The sequence below is a fragment of the Notothenia rossii genome (genome assembly GCF_949606895.1).
Source record: "Notothenia rossii genome assembly, chromosome: 1".
NCBI classification, from domain to species: domain Eukaryota; kingdom Metazoa; phylum Chordata; class Actinopteri; order Perciformes; family Nototheniidae; genus Notothenia; species Notothenia rossii.
The window spans coordinates 28,296,427-28,315,645 of NC_136912.1; the positions used below are offsets into that span (position 1 = coordinate 28,296,427).

Genomic DNA, 19,219 nt, shown 5'->3' on the forward strand with positions numbered 1-19,219 from the left:
GCCATGGAGCATCGGCACTTTCGGCAGGTTATTCTCATGCTGCTGTTAATCTGGAGATCAACAGACACTAGCGGCCGACGCATATGATTATATAATCAGACAAAGTCCGTTAAAAAACATTATTACATGGCTTTGTTGAATACTCGATTCTGATTGGTCAATTCAGAACACATGACACGTTGTTAATCCAGAGCAGACAGACCGCTGTCAAGGATTTATTGACCATTGTTAAGGACGCTCACATCTGCACAAAGAAGTCTGTTCGATTTAACTGTATACAGTTTGGCGACAAGCGACAAGAAAACAGCAGAGAAGTAGCGGGCAGAAACTCTCCTTTTTACGCAGCGGTCCAGACATAGACATCAGACTGCGACACATATTCAGTTGCCAGTTACTTTGGCATTAGGGCAGGGATATCTACAGTAGATACAGTGGGGCAAAAACGTATTTAGTCAGCCACCAATTGTGCAAGTTCTCTCACTTAAAAAGATGAGATAGACCTGTAATTTTCATCCTAGGTATACCTCAACTATGAGAGACAAAATGAGAAAAAAAAAGAAAAAAAAAAGGAAAATCACTTTGTCTGATTTTTAAATAATTTATTTGGAAATTATGGTGGAAAATAAGTATTTGGTCACCTACAAACAAACAAGATTTCTGGCTCTCACAGACCTGTAACTTCTTCTTTAAGAGCCTCCTCTGTCCTCCACTTGTTAACTGTATTAATGGCACCTGTTTGAATTTGTTATCAGTATAAAAGACACCTGTCCACAACCTCAAACAGTCACACTCCAAACTCCACTATGGCCAAGACCAAAGAGCTGTCAAAGGACACAAGAAACAAAATTGTAGACCTGCACCAGGCTGGGAAGACTGAATCTGCATTGTTCATTATGGGCAGGGGTTCCCAACCCCCCGGAGGTGTTACTGCCGGGCTGTGAAATAGCTGTGAGTTTATCGTAATATTTGCAGAATTATAAATATTTAAAAATATTTAATCAAAAAAAATATATATATATTTTTTTTTTCCCACACCTATACCAGTCATTATTTCATCCAAAACATACAAAAATAAATCAAAATTGGCTAGCATAAGGTCTCAGCTTCTCGTGCACAGAGAAAGTTACCGGTGCGCCAATAGGAAGTGCAGCACACGGGAGACAACCGTTTAATCGCAGACTGTTATGTTTATGTGGGGAAATGGCATTGCATACATTATTTGAGATATATTTCGACCTCAGACTTCATTTTAAGGACATTGCGGCCAGGGGTGTAGAGCTATTTTTATATTTGTAAAATCTCCTTCACTTCATGAAATGGCTGCAGCATCAGGAGGCAGCCTCTGAGAAGTGCAGCACCAGCGCGTACACACCGCCTTCACTGTGTTCCCCACTGCAGGCTGCTACGTTTCACACACACACATCGAACGGCCCGATTATTCCCCCTATTACTCGTATGAAGGAAATGTCCGGTAACAAAGGCGCATGATGTGTGTGTGTATGTGCTCTGCTCAGCTCCGCTGTGTGTCTGTGTATGTTCTGTGTGTTTGTGTGTGTCCAACAACGGCATTTGTTTTCAAATTACCATGAATAGTAATTTACACACATCTTTCCAACTCCATAGGTATGTGGGTGTTCCCAAAAGAAGTTTAATCTTAATCTCGATGTAGTGCTAAATGCTGTCGCAGTGCACCGGAACGAACGCCCCGGTATAACGTTATTATGGCTTGCAAACAAGCCCAGGGGTCTCCCTGACATTTCAGTTATATCAATATGTGTACAGTGGTCCTAATTTGTTTTAATTGTATCCTGGTTTTAAACGTTGTTAATATGTTTTGGATGCATATTGTTCTATTATTTGTTCAGGCTGTTACATACAATTAGCCACTGTTGCCACCTATATTAGGCTATATTATATATTATATTAATATTTGTAAAGCGGTCATAATCTTTTGTTTTAATTGTATCCTGGTTTTAAACGTTATTAATATGTTTTGGATGCATATTGGTATTTCTTCAGGCTGTTAAATACAATTAGCCTCTGTTGCCACCTGCTGGTGAGTAAATATTAAAATCAGCTAAAATTGACAACCGGTCCGCACATTTTTTTTAATGTATCTGCCGGTCCTTGGCACAATAAAGGTTGGGAACCCCTGATTATGGGGAAAAGAACACCTTCATGCCGATCTAGGTCCCTCCGCTTCGCGTTGGGCGGAGAATTTTTACTTTACACGACACTGTTCAACACTTAATTCTGCTTTACTCTTTAACTAAACAACCGCGGATGTCTTGAAAGACTTTCGCTAAAGATTTTTGAAGATATCCGCGTTCTTGTGACACGTAAATACTGCGCTTCCTATGTTTTGGTGCGGACTGCGTTCACACCAGCAATGAACCGCTCCAGAGTTCGCAAGCAAGCGCTCCGAGAACACCTATTTTAGCGGACCAGAGTCCGGTTGTTTAGTTCACTGAAGAGGTCTCGGACTGCGTTCACACAGACCCAAACGAACCGCACCAAGCGGCTAAACGCACCAGGGTTCGATTCAACCGGACTATACAAGGCAGGTGTGAACGCACCCTTAGTAATTATTAATCTATTCATCTAATATATCATTCCAATAAGTTACATATCCTCTTATTGCACTATTTCACTATTTCACTTTTTTAAACTATTTTTCTTTTGTATTTACTATATTATTATTTACTTGCACTATATTTTTCTGCTATTTCACTGTTGGAGAAGCCTGTGACCTAAGAATTTCATCAGCATAAACTACACTGTAGCTATGTTCGTATGACAAAATAAAGAACCTTGAACATATTACACACATGTTCCCCTCTCATATTCACAGTGTGGATCAATGGAGACAGTCTGGTGTCCAGAGAGCTGCAGAGACTTTGGGAGAAACCTCAGCGTGACGGATGTCCTGTCTGTGGGTTTTGCTGTAGAAGACAGAGGTGGAGCGGCCTTTCTCTGGGAGGAGGACCAGGCCTGATGAAGAACCCACCTAACTACATCTGTGAGCCCATACTTGGCACAGCTGTCACAAACAAATGATGGTCCTGTTTGACTACACACTATTCAGTGTGGAGATCTTTGTGTTCACAATAAAAGTGTAGTTTCTTAGTGAATGTCCTGTATTGGTCTTTAATCTCATATCAGCTTTTCATTTTCTTCTTGCCCCTCGGAGAAAACGGTGAGGCAGTTGTGTCCTTCAGGTATGTCCTTTCCTAACAGAAATGACATGAAACATAAAACATATGACATTATTGCAGAGTAAGTGTGTTATTTATGAAAGAGGTGCATTAGAGGGCTGTAGAAATAAATACAAAATGTATTTGAATGTGTTTTTGAAATTCATCACTTTGTACTACAAAGATAATCAGATTATAAATGAACAGTCTGCAGTTAATCAACATTAAAACATACGTTATTATTAAAATAATATTCAACTGTTATCAGAACTTAGTGTAAATGTAGAATCGTTCGGTTGTCTCACTGGAAGAACCACTTTTACCACGTTTTTACAGACAATATGTAGAGACAAATGGTAGCAATTTTCAAAAAGTAAAATAATAATTGCCTTAAATACATTGACATGTGAAAGCTGACAAAAAACTCATGTTGCTTGGTAAAATCTAAATGTAACTTTTTGCAAGGAAGGAACACTCAACCTGATGTGTCAGTATTTAGTAATGTTTAATGGAATGTATATCAGTGTATTATAGTTGTTACTTTATTTAAACCAGAACGTTTCGCGATTCTTTGTACAGTATGAGTCTTTGTACCTTTCACTCCATGCTGAAGTTCACTGATGTTAGGAATAGGTCTGTCTCTCGTAGTCAGCATCCTCTGGTCAGTCTGCATCACCTGGAAAGTTTAAACAAACAGATAGTAAAGTAACAATGTGTGGTCACAGACTTTTTTACATGCAAATGTCATGTCCTAATCTTTTTGATTATCCTTAAAAAAAAAGTGCTGGATATCACAGCCCTTGCTGTATCTTATCAGTTGGATTGTGTATTATTGTATAGTTGGGGCCCTTTTTCATTTTTACTGGTACTTTGGAATAGTAAAATAAACTATTACGCAATTGTCCGTCCTTAAATACAGGCATTAAGTTACATGTTCACGTTCTGCTGCCACAATAAGTCGGTTTCTCCAGTGTAATGATAATAAAATGCTTAGTAAGTATTGGTAATAATATTAATAAAAACAACAAGGTTTGGGTTCGTTCGTTTATTATGATAACGTTAACCAGTAAGCTTCAATAATCAACTCCAGCTCAACAAACCATATCGCAATATCTACGTTAATGTTATTTCTGGAACCATCTGGAAATGTGAGATGCATATTTTTAAGATACACAGATCTTATAGTGAGGTTATTCTCATATACAGTACGCTGGTCTTCAACACTACTGTAACGCTAGCTATCTGAATCGTCGGGCAAGCATAGCAAATTTAAATCAACAATATCAATGCATACAGTTACCTAACTAGCAAACTAACTAATGTACGAGGATTACCTTATTATACCAACCTCACACAGAAGCCTTTTGTTCTACAGTATAATCCTTCTTAATGTTTTACACTTCTCTAATATGTTTTAACTATGGATAGCATCGTTAGCACAGATGTAGTTTCCTCTCGCTCGTTAGCTGAATGAAAAGACCAGTAAGAAATAAAGTGCTTGAATTTCACTTACCGAAGAAACTGCATTCAGGGACGGTCTATTTTAACCGCAGAGCCATAAGATAAGTCCAATATTTAAATGAAGAATACTCCGCCAGGAACCAACACAACAAACACATCAATGAGTTCAAGTTGTGTTCCCCGGGTCAGCCGAGCAGTTGAGCCCCTGTAGCATCCTGGAGCTTACTGAGCTAACGGAGCTACTAGCAGAGAGACAGAAAGCAAAAAGCAGCACGCACTGCAGAGACCTGTCACTCAATGTGACCACGTCCTAATTTATGCAAAAACGTTAAGACCTAATATAACTGAAAGGGTTGCGTTATAAACAATTCACTCACCAATCCATAATCATGATGGTAGAATCTAAGTATATCCATAATAATTGTTATTGCATCCAGGGGTAGAAATATGTTTATTTCTGCTGTAAAGTTGGGCATTTTAACATGGGGGTCAATGGAAATTGCTCCTTTCTGCAGTTATCCTCTATCGGCCAATAAATTAACTGCAGTTTGCGGCACTTCCTTATTGGCCTCCCTGCTCTGCCCCAGAGTTTGCCGCTTGGTTTCAATAACTCTACTGCTTTTTGTGAAACAAGGTTCTTCTAGTAACTTTTTTTTTTAAAGATCCCTGTCTTAATGTCAACTGTTGAATGCTACCTCATAGTGGAAACATTTTTTTACCCTAGGAACTGTGTATAAGATGTGGTACAAAGTGGTAAAATCTGCTTGCAAAGAATACATACAATAAAACACACACTAATATTTAAAAGAGACCAAGCTCCTGGGAACGGAAATATCCGCAGAGGTTACCTCTTATCCAAAACAACCTGAACAACTTAAACAAAATTGAAATTAGTTTCACAATTTAAAAAGTATAGTAAAAATATCTAACATATACAAATTGTATTCTAAAAATGTTGCTTAAAACTCATAAGCAGTCATCAATATTGTGACAGCTTCTGGTAGGCAACCACGTTTCAAATGCGTTTTGGTTGGAAAAAGTTGGCGTAATGTAACAAAATATATAACATACTGTACGTCTGGAATGTGTTAAACAAAGGACTCCAGTATTTAAAACAACGATGTGTTATAAAACGTATGTGTTTATGTGTAGATCGTAGATCGTGGTCTGCACACCTCCCTGGTCATCGAGGACGACCTCCGCTTCGAGGTGTACTTCAAGCGACGCCTCCAGGCGCTGCTGCAGGAGCTGGCGACCTATAAACTGGACTGGGATCTCATGTGAGTGATGCAGACAGAGCACAACGTAGTAAACAGAGAGGATTATCGAGTCGCTGCAGTGAAATCCGTCCATCTGTCATTCATGATCAGGGGCGGCGCCAGGGGGGAGCTATGGGATGCTGAAGCACCTCCCAGGATTGCCAAAGCACCCCCTAAGCACCCCCAATAAATATGTTTTTCCGAATAAAAAAAAAAAATGTTTTTTTTAATTAAATTATACAAATGATTGATTACATCAATTCAAATGTGAAACAAACACATGTTTGACCAAAAACATAAAGCCAACACAGGTGATATGATTAGGCCAATGGCCAGCACCCATTATATTTTTGACCTACCCATAGGCTAAATTACTTTGTGACACTTGAGTGACTTCCTGTTAGCTGGAGCTGGATCGCCGGAGCTGTTAGATTAACATTAACATGCTTATATTGTAGTTCTAAGTGCAATGCCTTGCGGCCTGTAGCACCGTCCTTGAGGGAGCATGTGTGTGTGGGCAGGAAAGGAGTGAGTAGAGTAGTCGTCGATTTTTGTTCTGTTTTCTGTGACTATCTGCCTCACCCTGTCAGACTTTCAGTTGCACGCGCTACTAAAGAGACGTGTTACCATGGAAACCAAACAATGGTGTAGCTGTATTAAAGTCCGAGTGGAAACAGTCCTGAGTAAATCTGATTTTGTCAGAAATCGGGAGAAATATGACCCCTGGAGGAAATCGGGAGAAGGCAATGAAATCGGGAGTCTCCCGCGAAAATCGGGAGGGTTGACAAGTATGGTTGCAGTAGAAAATTCAACTGTAGCGCTGGTGCATTAATGGGAAACCCTTAAAGTTTGAGCACCCTCTATGAAACGTCAAGCTACCCCACAGCACCCCCTAGAGAGAATCCCTGGCGCCGCCACTGTTCATGATATCTCAGACACAACTCGCCTTATCAAATGCTGAGAACACTTGTGGGAATTGCGCATCGTATGCAATCACACTAATGAGATGCTCTAGAAATGTCACATTCACAGAGCCTGATTTCTGCTGTAGGATAGCAAGCCTGAAGACTGTATTCTTATGTGCTATGATTTATTTATTTATTCCACACATGGCAGTTATTTTAAAACAAAGCATGTACACTTTACACATATGCTTGCTGTAGCCCATGGTGGAAAGGAGCAGGGAGAAGAAAATCGTATTTAACCTGCCCCCATACTTCAAAAATGCAATAACAAAATATATAACATCATAGACTGTTTTAGAGAAGTGGATGTCACCCTATGGTTTCTAGATTATGGTTTTGAAGCTTGGATTCTGGTGTTTTGGCCGTGGCATTCATATGTTTGGAACCAAAAGGGTAGAGGGTGGAGCAGCTGGTGAGGAGTGAGGCCCGGTGTGGCCAGGTGCCGTTAACAAAGCAAATGCAAATCTTCCAGCAAATGCTAGCGCTAGTTAATCTTGATATTATTTGGGATGTTATTTTAGCTAGCAAGAAAACGTGCCAAGCGAAAAAATGAACAGTTTTAATGTCCTTTATTACAACGAAACAAATAATCATACAAGACTTGAAACTTCCATCAGAATCAGAATCAAAATCAGAAACAGGTTTATTGCCAGGTAGGTTCACACATACGAGGAATTTGACTTGATGTCATGGTGCATACATAAAATATAAAACAAGACATCTAATATAAAACAAAAAATCTTTAAGGACATAAACTTGTAGTTAACATTTTTACTTAGTAGTTAGTAAATAAATTAAAAAGTACATATATTTTTTTTATAAACCTTTAAACATTGCATTGACAGTCGGTATAGACAGAAACAAACCTTCATCAGTAGTTACAATACATTCAGCCAAAATAAAGAACTAAACTTTGGCATGGTGCTGTTCTTTGCTCATCCTCTGACTGCATCAAATATGTTTAAATAAATTGATTGAAGTCTGTTTAAAATGCTGATGTAAGTTAGGTGCTTCTGATGTATACCGCCCCTTTTATCTTTAATACTAAATGCAGTTACATTGGGCGGAAGCGGATGCAGATTGACCACCAAGAGAAGCCTGTACCAAACATCCACAACCTGGTGGAGGCCGACTACTCCTACTGGACCCTCGGCTACCTGCTGTCCCAACAGGGGGCCCAGAAGCTCCTCCTGGCCGAACCTCTGAACAATCTGCTTCCTATCGATGAGTTCCTCCCTGTCATGTATGACAAACATCCAGTGTGAGTTAACCCACCATCCCTCTATCGTCTTTGTCTGGGAAATACTGGATGTACTCTTCCAATATCAGAGTAGCACATGATAACAAAGACCCAACTGTAGCTGCGTAGATGTCAGGATGTATGATTACCTTGAAGAGCATCAGGACACACTGTTTTAGGCATATGATAGCTATGTGACAACGACTAACACCATGATTCAACCTCTATGGAGATAGACATATGACAAGCATGATCATTTCTGACGTGGGCCTTAGTTAATCCAAACAAAACATTGTATACTGCTTTAAACCGGTATCCATGCATCTTGTGACTGTGTAACACCCTCTCTTGTATATAAAGCACGTGAAGGACACTGTTCAGGAACTAGTTGTTCCATATGGCTCTGTATGTGATGAGGATTAATAAATACATGTATCCCGTTATTGAAGCTCAAGCGAGTGACGCGTGATATTTTTCAAACAGTCTTACTCTACCTGTCTCCTCTTTTTGATTCTGTCCTGTAGCGCTCTTCTTAATAAAATGTCCCGCTCCTCTCCCTCATCAGGTCAGAGTACATGGAGCGCTTTGAGAGCCGGGACCTGCGTGCATTTTCCGCAGAGCCGCTTCTGGTGTATCCAACGCATTACACAGGAGAAATGGGTTACATCAGCGACACGGAAACATCGGTGGTCTGGGACAACGAGACAGTCAGAACCGACTGGGACAGAGCCAGGTCCAGAAAAACTCAGGAGCAAGGGGAACTGAGCTCTGAGGCCCAAAACTCTGACGTACTGCAGTCTGAACTGGAAAACTGGAGCGCAAGGGACGAGCTGTGAGGAAGAGGAGGAGAGAAAACTCTGGCAAACAGAGATAAGGATGAGGGAAATAGAACAAAGCTGTGATCACTGGGGAAATGGAGAGAATATAACAGAATGGAGAGGGGAAGGGGGAAAGGCAGAGTAGTCGAGCTCAGGGTGGGTGTGACAAAGGCTTTTCACCATATATTCCTCTCTCCAATCTTTATCCTAAGAATTGTGATGTAGTTGAAGAGTTAACTCTCAACAGAAAGCTTTTGTTTTATTTATGGCATCCAACGCATATTCTTTAACCACAACCTGGTCCAATGATAGTTCCATGTTTTGAATATAAAGTCCTACAGAGAAAATAAAAGAATGAATTGGAATAAATACAGTATTAAACCCAACTCTTGATAGCTCTAAATGACTTAAATGTGAAAGCTTTGGGTTTTAAAAAAAGAGCCTCTAAAATACGAAAAAGGGATTTTTATCTGATTTTATACTAGGTTTTCAAGGCAGGAAACTGAATCACTAAAATGTTGCCTTTTCTAAACGGTGTAATACTGTAAGTGGTTGGAAAGAAGCAATGTTTATTTGCAATCGATTATCACCAGTTATATATTTCTACTGGCTGTGATAAAGTGTCCCCAAAGAGCTGGGAACACCCTGCTCTTCTTCAGTTTAGCTCGAGTGTTATTTAAATACGTTTTCTAAGTTTGCTACTTGTATATCTATCAGTGTTTTCCTTTATGTGCTATCAATCCTTTTCACACTTTGCCAGTAAGCTTTCATGTTTCATTGTCTTCCCCTCAGTTCATCTTGCAGTTTTAACAAAAACTTTTAGCTTTTGTATCTTTTTGTTTGCAGACGATCAGAAGAACAAATGAATATAGACCTTTAGTAACTTTTCTTGTTTGTGTGCTCCTCTATGGTTTCACAGTGTGTCTTTTTTAACAAAAGAGTGAATAAAGACTTAATTGAACTATAAGTGAATGAAGTCTATTTGCAGTCCCTCGAGTCTCAGTTTGAAGTACAAAGAAGCTCTGACATTGGACAAATTGTGGGTTTATTTCTAGCCAGTGGCTTGAACATCAAAATACACTGCACTGCTTTTTTTGTCACACAGAAGCTTTAATTCCAGCACAGACATAAACATCCCACAAGCCAGTGTAGAGGTTTCTCTTCTAATTGGTGCTTGCTGATGTTGGCCTGCCCGGTCAGTTTGGGCTTCAGCAGGCCACCATTACTCCTCTTTCTTCACTGTTTAAACAAATGATCCCTACTGGCTGCTGTACAATTTCATGTTATTGCATCACACACAAAATATTTTGTATTTGAATTAAACACATAAAAGGTAAGCACAAGTACAACATTTATTGTTTTAGGCTTAAAATTACTATCGTGTTAGAAAAGTCTTTGAAGTATGCCCTGGCTCCGCCTCTGCCCAGGTGTTCCCAACTCCACATAATCACGGCGATAAAAGAAAGGCTAGAGGAGAAGGATTCCTCTCTTTCTCACGCCGGAAGACACTCACTACTGAAGACCCCTATTTGTAATTAGGTTTGAGCGATGCAGTCTCTTGTCTTGACTCTTTTTAGCCTGGAGGACCTGGTAGTCCAGTTTTCGTGCTTCATTTATTACTTTGGGTTATACACCTGACTTTAGGCGGGCAAGTTCTGGGTCATACGGCCCATGGTGTGGCTGGCTCAGACTCCCTCTACCCTTTTGTTCTTTTTGGTCAGTCCTCCAGACCTTTTTCATTTTAGATTGGCTTGTTGAAAGAAGACGGCTCAATAAAAGTAAATGGTCGATGTTAACTCTACTGGTTGTTGCGTCTATTTTCATGTTGCGGGTCTGAGCGTGAGCCAATATTGCCGTGTAGAAGCTGTGGCCGTAACATATGGGCCAGCTGGTGCCCAATCAATTCTGAAGAATCTTTCCCCATTCCCATGTAGCTAGCTCGCCCTGAGAGAATAATCAACAGGCTGCATAACAAGATAAAACAGGCAAAGCACTATAACACCTCTATCAGCTGACGCCAATAGGCAGGAACAGGGAGACAAAACACTGAGAGCAAAGCAGCCCAAAGTTGCAGGCCTGTGCTCATTGAGGGGAGTACAAACTGATAAACTGGGTCAAAGGTATGGGCCTAGGAAAATATTTCCCCAACAACCATCTTAGTGTTGATTAGTTATTACATTTCGTCCTGAGAACATGATCAACAATGCCCCAAACATCATGGTTAAAAGGTTTAGCACTTGTTGTGTGCGTTAGCTCCTACTGTATGTTCGCAGAATTAGGTTAATCATGTGTTGGTGTGAGCGTATCCATGAGGCACTCGCCTGTGACTCAGACTAATCCTATTAGATCTCCCTCCCCCCCACCTCTATATTTACCTCACCCCTCTGTGAGATTAGCCCAGGTATTCTCTGCGAGCGCCTCTGCTGATCAATAGTCACTGTTCTGCAGTTGGACCTGCTGATGCTTACTCCAACCAGCTATTGACTTTCTCAGTTTATTTTCTTTAAAGCTCCACATCCTGGCTGTCAAATCACCTTGATAACAGTGAGACATAATCATTATAAAGCTCTGAGGGGGTAAATACGTGACATTAGTGGTTAGTAAGAATTAAGGAGAGGTTTGAGCAGGTTATAAGGTTTCAATTCTCTTTTTTTCTTCCTATCTGTTTTCTTTCTACCATTTAACCTACACGCCAGTCTTCCCTTAGCAATCCAATTGTCTGTAACTTTATCCTTCCTCTGCTCCCTCCCTTCTTCTCTTAAGGTAATACGATTGCTGCTCTTGAGCTGGAGTTTTAAAGGCCCACAGTGCAAAAACACAGCCACACACAAAGGAGCAACCTCTGCTCCTGATTTACAGCACGACACACCTCCAACTCTCTGTAATCTTCTTCGGTAGACCGCAGAGTGCACGGTAAAGAAATGACAGAGAGAGGCAGTGAAAGGTGTCGCTAACATAACCAACTTCACATGATTTAAAGGAAGAAAGAAAACAAATCAAAGCATGGCTTGAGAGAGAGAAGTAACTGGATATATTTATTTCCTTGAAGGAGTCGAGGAGTTTCAAGGTGAGGTAAATTACTCTTGGTACATACAGCTGACACAACTCTACACAGATCGATGGCCTATTACATTTGCAACTAGCAAAACAAGGTAGAGTTGCTTGTTTGTATCAGGGACAATCGATCAGCTTCAAAAAGTGAACAGGATTATTATGAAATAACTTTTCTGAATGTTAGATTTAAGCTCCAACCCTTCAGAGTCTTCAAGTAAATCTTTATTTTTCTTCTCAGATGAGGTGCGATGCTGCTCAATTTCAAACATATTTCTCCTCCATCAGCCTTGGAAGTCTGATTCCAGAGTGGTGGTCTCAAATAGATCTGGCACAGCTCAGAGCCAGAGAGCCAAATCTAATTTGTGAGGTTATCGCTGTCAATTCACAGCCGGCAGCGACGGCTGCGACAGTGAAATACAGGCTGGCCGAGGCAGATAAAGCACCTTTCTGAGATGTTAGGTCTGAACTTTATTTCTTAATATGAAAGGTATTTCTTATGAGGCTTTTTGTTCTGAGCCATAAGTCTTCTTTTGGAAAACACCATCGCATAAATGACCGATTCATCCTTGTCAGCTGATCCTGGCTGAGCTATTGTGTAGTAAATTACTTTTGTAAACAAAACCTATGTAAGATTATAGACTGTATGTACAGGTCACTTGGGCCTGAGCTGTACCACTACAAGAGGACAGTCACCCAACATGTTTTTACCTTATTGATTATAAAAGTGATTACATTTTTGGACTTCTTTTTGTTTGGATGAATGTTTTAATAGCTACAGATAACTTCATTTCAGAGTAATCCATTCACTATCAGTATGGGAGGCCTGGGTATAGATATAAAAAACAAAACAATTAAAAAAACAAAAACAGTCTGTTGATCAAATATACTAGTGTTCAGATATTTTATTATCACATTAATAACTGGTCACATCTAGACCATTTAACATAATGTGCACAATTCAGTAGCTGTTTTTTGTTTATTTAACAACGTTTAATAATAGTTGTTCGTACATTTTTTACTCTACTTTGCACTGCTGTGGTTTTCACAGATGTATGTCCTTGTTTAAGTATAGCAAAAAAGTTGTTCAATCAAATAATCCAAAACTGAACAGAAGCTCAGTGAGAAAATAAAGGGAGAAAACATTTCTGAGGATCCATTTTCTAAATCTGATATAATCGTTTTGTATCCTGTTTTTAAGACTTGGGAATAGATAAGCAAAGGCCCTGCCAGAATAGTGCCTCTAAGTTTCTTAAATATGTGTGTTATAAAGAAATGTTAAGCTTTATAAAGTATGTTGGGGCAGAACAAACACCGAAACAGCGGCTAATCATTCCTCTGAGTGATGGACTCCTACGCGAGAGAACAGGAAGTTGGAACCTTTGATTTGTCAAGCAACTTTTAATCAACATGTGGATTTTTCTTTACTTTAAGTGCTGCCACCGTTGATCAAATCTGATCCTCCCACACAGTCCCGCTGAAGCAAAGTAGTGCGTGGTGAAACTCTGAATAAGTAACAGCGTTTTTTCTCCAAACTTTGATTCTTATTTTGTCTTTTTAAATCATGAATATTTAATGCCTTGGGGTGTGCATTGCAGCATTAGTTAGTGCCTTCACAGTATGGGAAAAAAGTATCTTTCTGCTGCAGTACTATTGTTACTTTTCCTCTCAGTACATAGATCAGCTGTGTGCTTCACACTCCTCTGTGGGATGTTGAAAGTCAGTGTGAAATCACTTACTCCTGAGACTGCACTGAAAATCTCAGATGATCGAATAATGATCTCCAGTGTTAGACTACCTTTTTTTTCAGATAGAGTTGGCATGGAAACAGGCACTAAGCATGATTTATATTCCCAAATATTCAAATCTATATGTCACCGTTTCTTCTACACAGAACACCTGCACCATCTTTTCCATCATGGTGGACCTGTTCCTAAACCGAGTATTGGTCGAGAACAACACGGACCAGGATGAACTCAACACAGAGCGAGAGATTGTCGGGATCCTGGAAAACAGAATCCTAATGCTGTTCTTCGCATCCTCTGAGTGTGAAAACTGCCAGGAGTTCATCCCTGTACTGAATGACTTTTTTAAGAGACTCAAAGATCCAGCGTACATTGAATACCCCAAACTGCTTGCACTTGTCTACATCAGGTCTCTATCTTTACTTCTGTCTGTCTCTTTGATGACCTCATGTGTTCGCATGGACTCCCATTCACACTGTTTTATCTTTTATGTAATTTCCATTTCCATCTCCTCTCTCCAGCTTAGACAAATCTGAGGCGCAGCAGGAGAGATTCCTCAATGAGCTGCAGAAAAAGGTTCTGTTCTTGGCCTTTGAGGATCCATACAGGAAGTAAGTAGACAGAAAAGAGCGCCTCTGTAGTTTCAGTGTTTCTGTATTCGTATGTTTCACATGTTAAAGTGTAGGTTTTCTAAAGTCAAATATGTGTATTTCTTATACAAGTGCATCAAGGTAGCTGTGTGTGTGTGTTTCTCTTTGTCAGTGAGCTGAAGGCCATGTTTAAGGTGAAGAGCGTACCAACAGTCGTGGTCCTTCGCCCTGATGGCTCCGTACTCTCTCCGAATGCTGTGCAGGACATCTGTAGTTACGGTATCGACTGTTTCAGAGACTGGCAGGAATCAGCGGAGGTCATTGAGAGGAGCTTCATGCTCAACGAGGATTTCGACAACCTAAATATGCGCAGTGCCACTGACCCTGTGAGGAGACTCAAGTACAAGACAGAGGACGACAAGAGGAAAAAGAGATGGTGGAAGTTATGGGTAAAGGGCAAAGATGAAAACGAAGAGGAGGAGAAAGATGGAGCCTGGGATAGAAAGAGAAAAGATGGAGATAAAGGAATATGGAGAATAAGATGAAGAGAAAATACAAAGGAAAACACTTTTGCTTTTGTTCTCTTACACATTCAAGTCCAGCCTCCTTAATCATTAATCCTTTGGTGACTGATACTGCAGCCTCTTAACAGGCTCATTAAGAGGACTCTTTAAAAATGCACACTGAAAACAGCTCCTCTGTTTTGTTGCAGGATGTATTAGCACAAAGGGTGAGTTCTCAGTCAGAGCAAATCCCAGTTTTCAAACAAAAACATAAATATACACAGTAATGGTCCTGCTCCTAATGGTCTTTATAAATGTCTACCTGTAAATCATTTAACCCAGGAATCACAAATGTAAGTACATTGTTTTTGAATTTCTGCCAAGTACCTCAAGTCATATCCCCTTCCTTTCAAGATGCACCATGCAGCAGTTCTTAGAAATTGAGAAAACAGCAAAGGGGGCATAGGCTGCCAAATCAATGTCCTATGTTAGTCCAAAGCAAAGTTAAAATAAAGTGAATATTGGACTTACTTTTATCAGGTGGCTAGGGTCAAAACGTTAGCAAATGACCTTGTTTGCTGGCTGTGTAAAAAAAGAGTTGGTAATAAACAAATGGTGATAATTGCTAAGTAGCTATACCTATTAGAAATATGGGAAAGAGCACAATGAATATCCGGATGCTACAGACCCTGTTAAAGAAATGAATCCTTATAGCCCTAAGTTGGAGGAAACTAATTCAATTTAACATTTTAAATTAAAACAAAACATTTTAAAGAACACTGGAGGCAGAAAGTGGGTTAAACCACAAAAAAAACGCTGATTTAGCATTTGGTTTCACCCCTCGCTGTTTGATTGGTTGCTGTAGTGTCACACCTGTGGTAATTGGTTCAAGGTCAGGAAGAGGGCAGGAAAAAGAAAAAAAGAGATCTGGGAGGCTAGAGAGAAATGAACAAAAAGTTAGAGACATGGTGAGAAAAACGAGGATAGTTTAGCCTGTTGAATAATTTAGTTATGAGCAATACACTTTAGCAGAAGCTGTAACGCGTGTTTCTTGCCTAATCTCAGGTGATAAGGGCGGAGTTATTGTGTGATTGTGTGTGTGCTAACTGCTAAACCAACGTCGTGAGCACAGCTGCTGCATCAAAGGACGCTTCTGCTGGCCGGAAATTAGCCTACTTTCGGTGTGTTTTTGGACGAGGACTTCATTTCCACTGCCTGACGGTTTAATCTGTCTGATCACGAACTGTTTCTATAAGGACTGGCGTCCCTGTGAGTCAGACTCTCGGTGACATACCTTTCCTGAAGATAAAGACTCGGGTGTGCAACTTTTTTTATTTTGTTGTGTGGGCACACTGAGGTTAAGAGATCAGATATTGGCTGAAGGGAAATAATACAGAAATCTGAGGGGATTCGATTTCGGTCATAAGCCAATTCAAATTTGCATTTGTTTTCAGGTAATAAGTTGATCAACACGTTTTGTACCGGTATTTTGTTTACTATTCTTTTGACAGTCACCTAATTTTAAAGGGGTCTTTATTTTTGTGTGTTGGAAACTAAGAGGGTAGGCTACGTACTATTTGTACAGTGCAACAAAACAGTTTACCATCTATTATTCTATTTCCTTCCAAACACTTGTCTGTGGTCAGTTTTTTTTAAAATAGAGCATAGTATACTTGATCTAACCAAAAATACCAAAAAGTAGTTTTTGGAACATTTCACAGATCTCATCCTAAATGGTCGCCATCTTGGCTGAAGAAAGGGGATCCCCCTATATGTCTAATAATGTAGGCTATGGAAACCCAATTGGTTGCTCTGGTAAACATTGGAATACACTTAAACTACAGTAGTCAAATGTTTTTTTCATTTACAGGAAGTGCACAACAGCTATGTTTGATTTGAGGCGACAGTACATTTTGGTAACCAGCCGCAAGTAAGTAGGCCTAGTGTTCACGGTGTATTTCAAATTTGAGACACTGCTAAAAACAAGTGTTTGCCTCATTAAAACGTATTAGGTGCTGGTGCCTGATGTAAAAAAAAAAGGAATTCAATACTTTGTAAAGCATTGTGTTTGCATTTGTTTTGTTATGTATGGCATGTCTCTCGAGCTTAATTTTAAGTTGCTATAATATATATTTAGCTAAGTATAAGTTGTATTGTACTTCCAAAAACAATACACTCTATTTTGCTAGCACAAACTGTTTTGATGTCTCTGCTGTGCTTCATGGCTTTATTGTGTATTTCCCTGTGGAGGAAATCAGACTATCTCCAACCACACTCTCCCTGTGGTTCTGCTCCTCCATTAGTTACTGGATAATAAAGGTCTCACTGGCTCTCACCTCATTAAGGCCTTTTTATTTTTTCAAGCACGACTCATTCTGTAATTTCTATGCTTTCCGGCTCAGTTGCTGCCTTCACACACAATCACAGTGAGCTTTTCATGTCACTTGTGCCTCTGTCACCTTGTCTTTCAATCCCTCCCTCCCAGACAGGGGAGGGGGAGACAAAGGGAGAGGGAGTGAGCAGCTACTGCCGTCAAGGTGAAGGAGATGGAGTCAATGAGTGGACGAGATATAAACTGACAGGCTGGGAACAGATTCACATACGACACCAGGAGGAGTTGCAAAGAAAGAAAACACAATATATTGAAAGCTGTTTACTTTTTGGATTTGCGGCCTCAAGGGGAGATAATATTTGTGAGAGGTAAGCAACTATGAGGATTATCCCATGTATCAGCAAGCAAGATGGGCTCATATGATTAACGGGCTGTTCGTAATTCTGCCTGACTGGAAACATACTTCTTACTTACAAAATCATACTGTATGAAAGATAAGCCTTTGCAAATGGCAAAACCTTTTTCATATATTGTTGTTGAAGGAAGATTATAGTTGCTAGTCTATGCTTTACTTCACGTTTGGCACTGATATGCATGCCTGTGATAACCCTCACAACTATCTGTTTTCTTTCCCTTTTTCTTTTATACTATGTTGTGCATTCCTGATGATTCTACTGTTAATCCATTGTAAAAACATTTTTATATTTCTCCCGTGTGCTTTCCTTAGCCTCCGTCCTCGTTCCTGTGAATATGGTGGACCTGTTTGTTGACCGGATGCTGTTGAAGAACAACAAAGAGCAGGATGAGCTTGACACAGAGAGAGATATCTTCATGCGCCTGCAGAACTGCATCCTGATACTCTTCTTTGCGTCTGCAGCATGTGAGAGATGCCAGCAGTTTACTCCCACGCTCAGCAACTTCTTCAAACGGTTGACGGATTAATTCTATGTCGACCGAGCTGCTCAGCTTGTTCTCGTGTACATAAGGTATAACACACAGAGAGACACTTCAAACTTAGACTTGCAATGGACCACATTTATTCCCCAACACCTAAACCTAATCAGCTGCTCAACAACAGCCCTTAGGTGTGGACTCGAGTCACGTGACTTGGATTTGATCAAATTGGCTTAAACACCAATGAAACGTTACTACACTTGGACTTGAGCTTTTAGAATTAAAACCTTCCCCCATATGGATTGAAACAAGTTATTTAAAAAGTGTACCCCGAAATAATTGCTTTCACTTAATTTTTTGAATCAACTAACATTAACACTATTCCAGCAAGTTGACACTTCATTTCGACTGCAATCAATCAAGATGCGGGACAGAACCACAAACTAATGTCACGTTACTGAGCGGCATATGGCTGAAAATTATACCAAACATATCTGTTTTTACATACAAAAACTACATAATGGCCAAATAAAAAACTAAAGCAGTATGCAAAAGAGGCGAAACATCTAGTTAAGACTTTGGACTAGTTAGTCTTGGCTTGAAGACTTCAGTGCAAAGACTTGAGACATACATGTGACATAAAAGACAGTTACTTGGTCACTCCATGCCCGTTACCCAAATTCAATATGAACATTTTCTGTTAGCAGGTTCCGTGTACAAATATGCACCTGCATTCATGTGTTTGGTTAACATTGTACATATACTCCTGTTTCGTCCCTTAGAAACAATAAGGATATATTCCTATTTTTGTGAGAACCGAATGTCCTAAGTCTAAACATTTGGATATGTTTCCTGACCTGGAATCTATCCCTTCATCCCAAACTCTCAACGTGCCCCTCCTTATTTTCCATTGTTCCTTTTCTTTTCAGTTTGGACCAGACTGAGGAAGAGCAAGAAACCTTCCTGAAAGAGCTGCCCAAGAGGTGCCTGTTCCTGGCCTACGAGGACCCCTACAGGAGGTGCGTGGGTTTGGCCACTTGGTTGTGTGCACAACCTGCTGGTAAATTATTGTAATGTAAATATGCCTTGCTGTATAAATTATATGTATGCCAATGTGTGTGTGTCCACAGAGAGCTGCAGGCCAGGTTTAATGTGGAGGAGCTGCCC

The 19,219-nt window shown here is 40.0% G+C and overlaps 3 protein-coding genes and 1 long non-coding RNA gene across 4 annotated transcripts in view; 3 read left to right on the forward strand and 1 right to left on the reverse strand.

Moving 5' to 3' along the window:
* Nucleotides 1-9,904, forward strand: part of LOC307032418 (procollagen galactosyltransferase 1-like) — a 34,852-nt gene extending 24,948 nt beyond the window's left edge. The window contains exons 10-12 of the mRNA XM_079670386.1: nucleotides 5,808-5,935; nucleotides 7,934-8,140; nucleotides 8,685-9,904. Coding sequence (XP_079526512.1) covers nucleotides 5,808-5,935; nucleotides 7,934-8,140; nucleotides 8,685-8,955 — 606 coding nt within the window. The 3' untranslated portion in view covers nucleotides 8,956-9,904. The remainder of the gene's footprint in view (nucleotides 1-5,807; nucleotides 5,936-7,933; nucleotides 8,141-8,684) is intronic.
* On the reverse strand, nucleotides 3,031-5,654 carry LOC307032671. The gene is made up of 3 exons (XR_013806348.1): nucleotides 4,708-5,654; nucleotides 3,789-3,870; nucleotides 3,031-3,230 (listed from the first exon to the last, which is right to left on the reverse strand). It is a non-coding gene; the product is annotated as an uncharacterized lncRNA (long non-coding RNA).
* Nucleotides 9,905-13,906: 4,002 nt separating the features above from the next.
* On the forward strand, nucleotides 13,907-14,868 carry LOC307020271 (nucleoredoxin-like protein 1; the record flags this gene model as incomplete). The annotated part of the gene is made up of 3 exons (XM_079651512.1): nucleotides 13,907-14,142; nucleotides 14,255-14,344; nucleotides 14,496-14,868. The coding sequence occupies 3 exons, from the start codon at nucleotides 13,907-13,909 to the stop codon at nucleotides 14,866-14,868; spliced, it is 699 nt and encodes a 232-aa protein (XP_079507638.1).
* A 2,589-nt stretch (nucleotides 14,869-17,457) lies between these two features.
* The window catches only part of LOC307020283 (nucleoredoxin-like protein 1), a 2,094-nt gene continuing 332 nt past the window's right edge, over nucleotides 17,458-19,219 (forward strand). The window contains 5 exon segments of the mRNA XM_079651519.1: nucleotides 17,458-17,526; nucleotides 17,886-18,097; nucleotides 18,101-18,144; nucleotides 18,982-19,071; nucleotides 19,183-19,219. The exon segment at nucleotides 19,183-19,219 is cut by the window's right edge and continues 332 nt beyond it. Coding sequence (XP_079507645.1) covers nucleotides 17,909-18,097; nucleotides 18,101-18,144; nucleotides 18,982-19,071; nucleotides 19,183-19,219 — 360 coding nt within the window. The 5' untranslated portion in view covers nucleotides 17,458-17,526; nucleotides 17,886-17,908.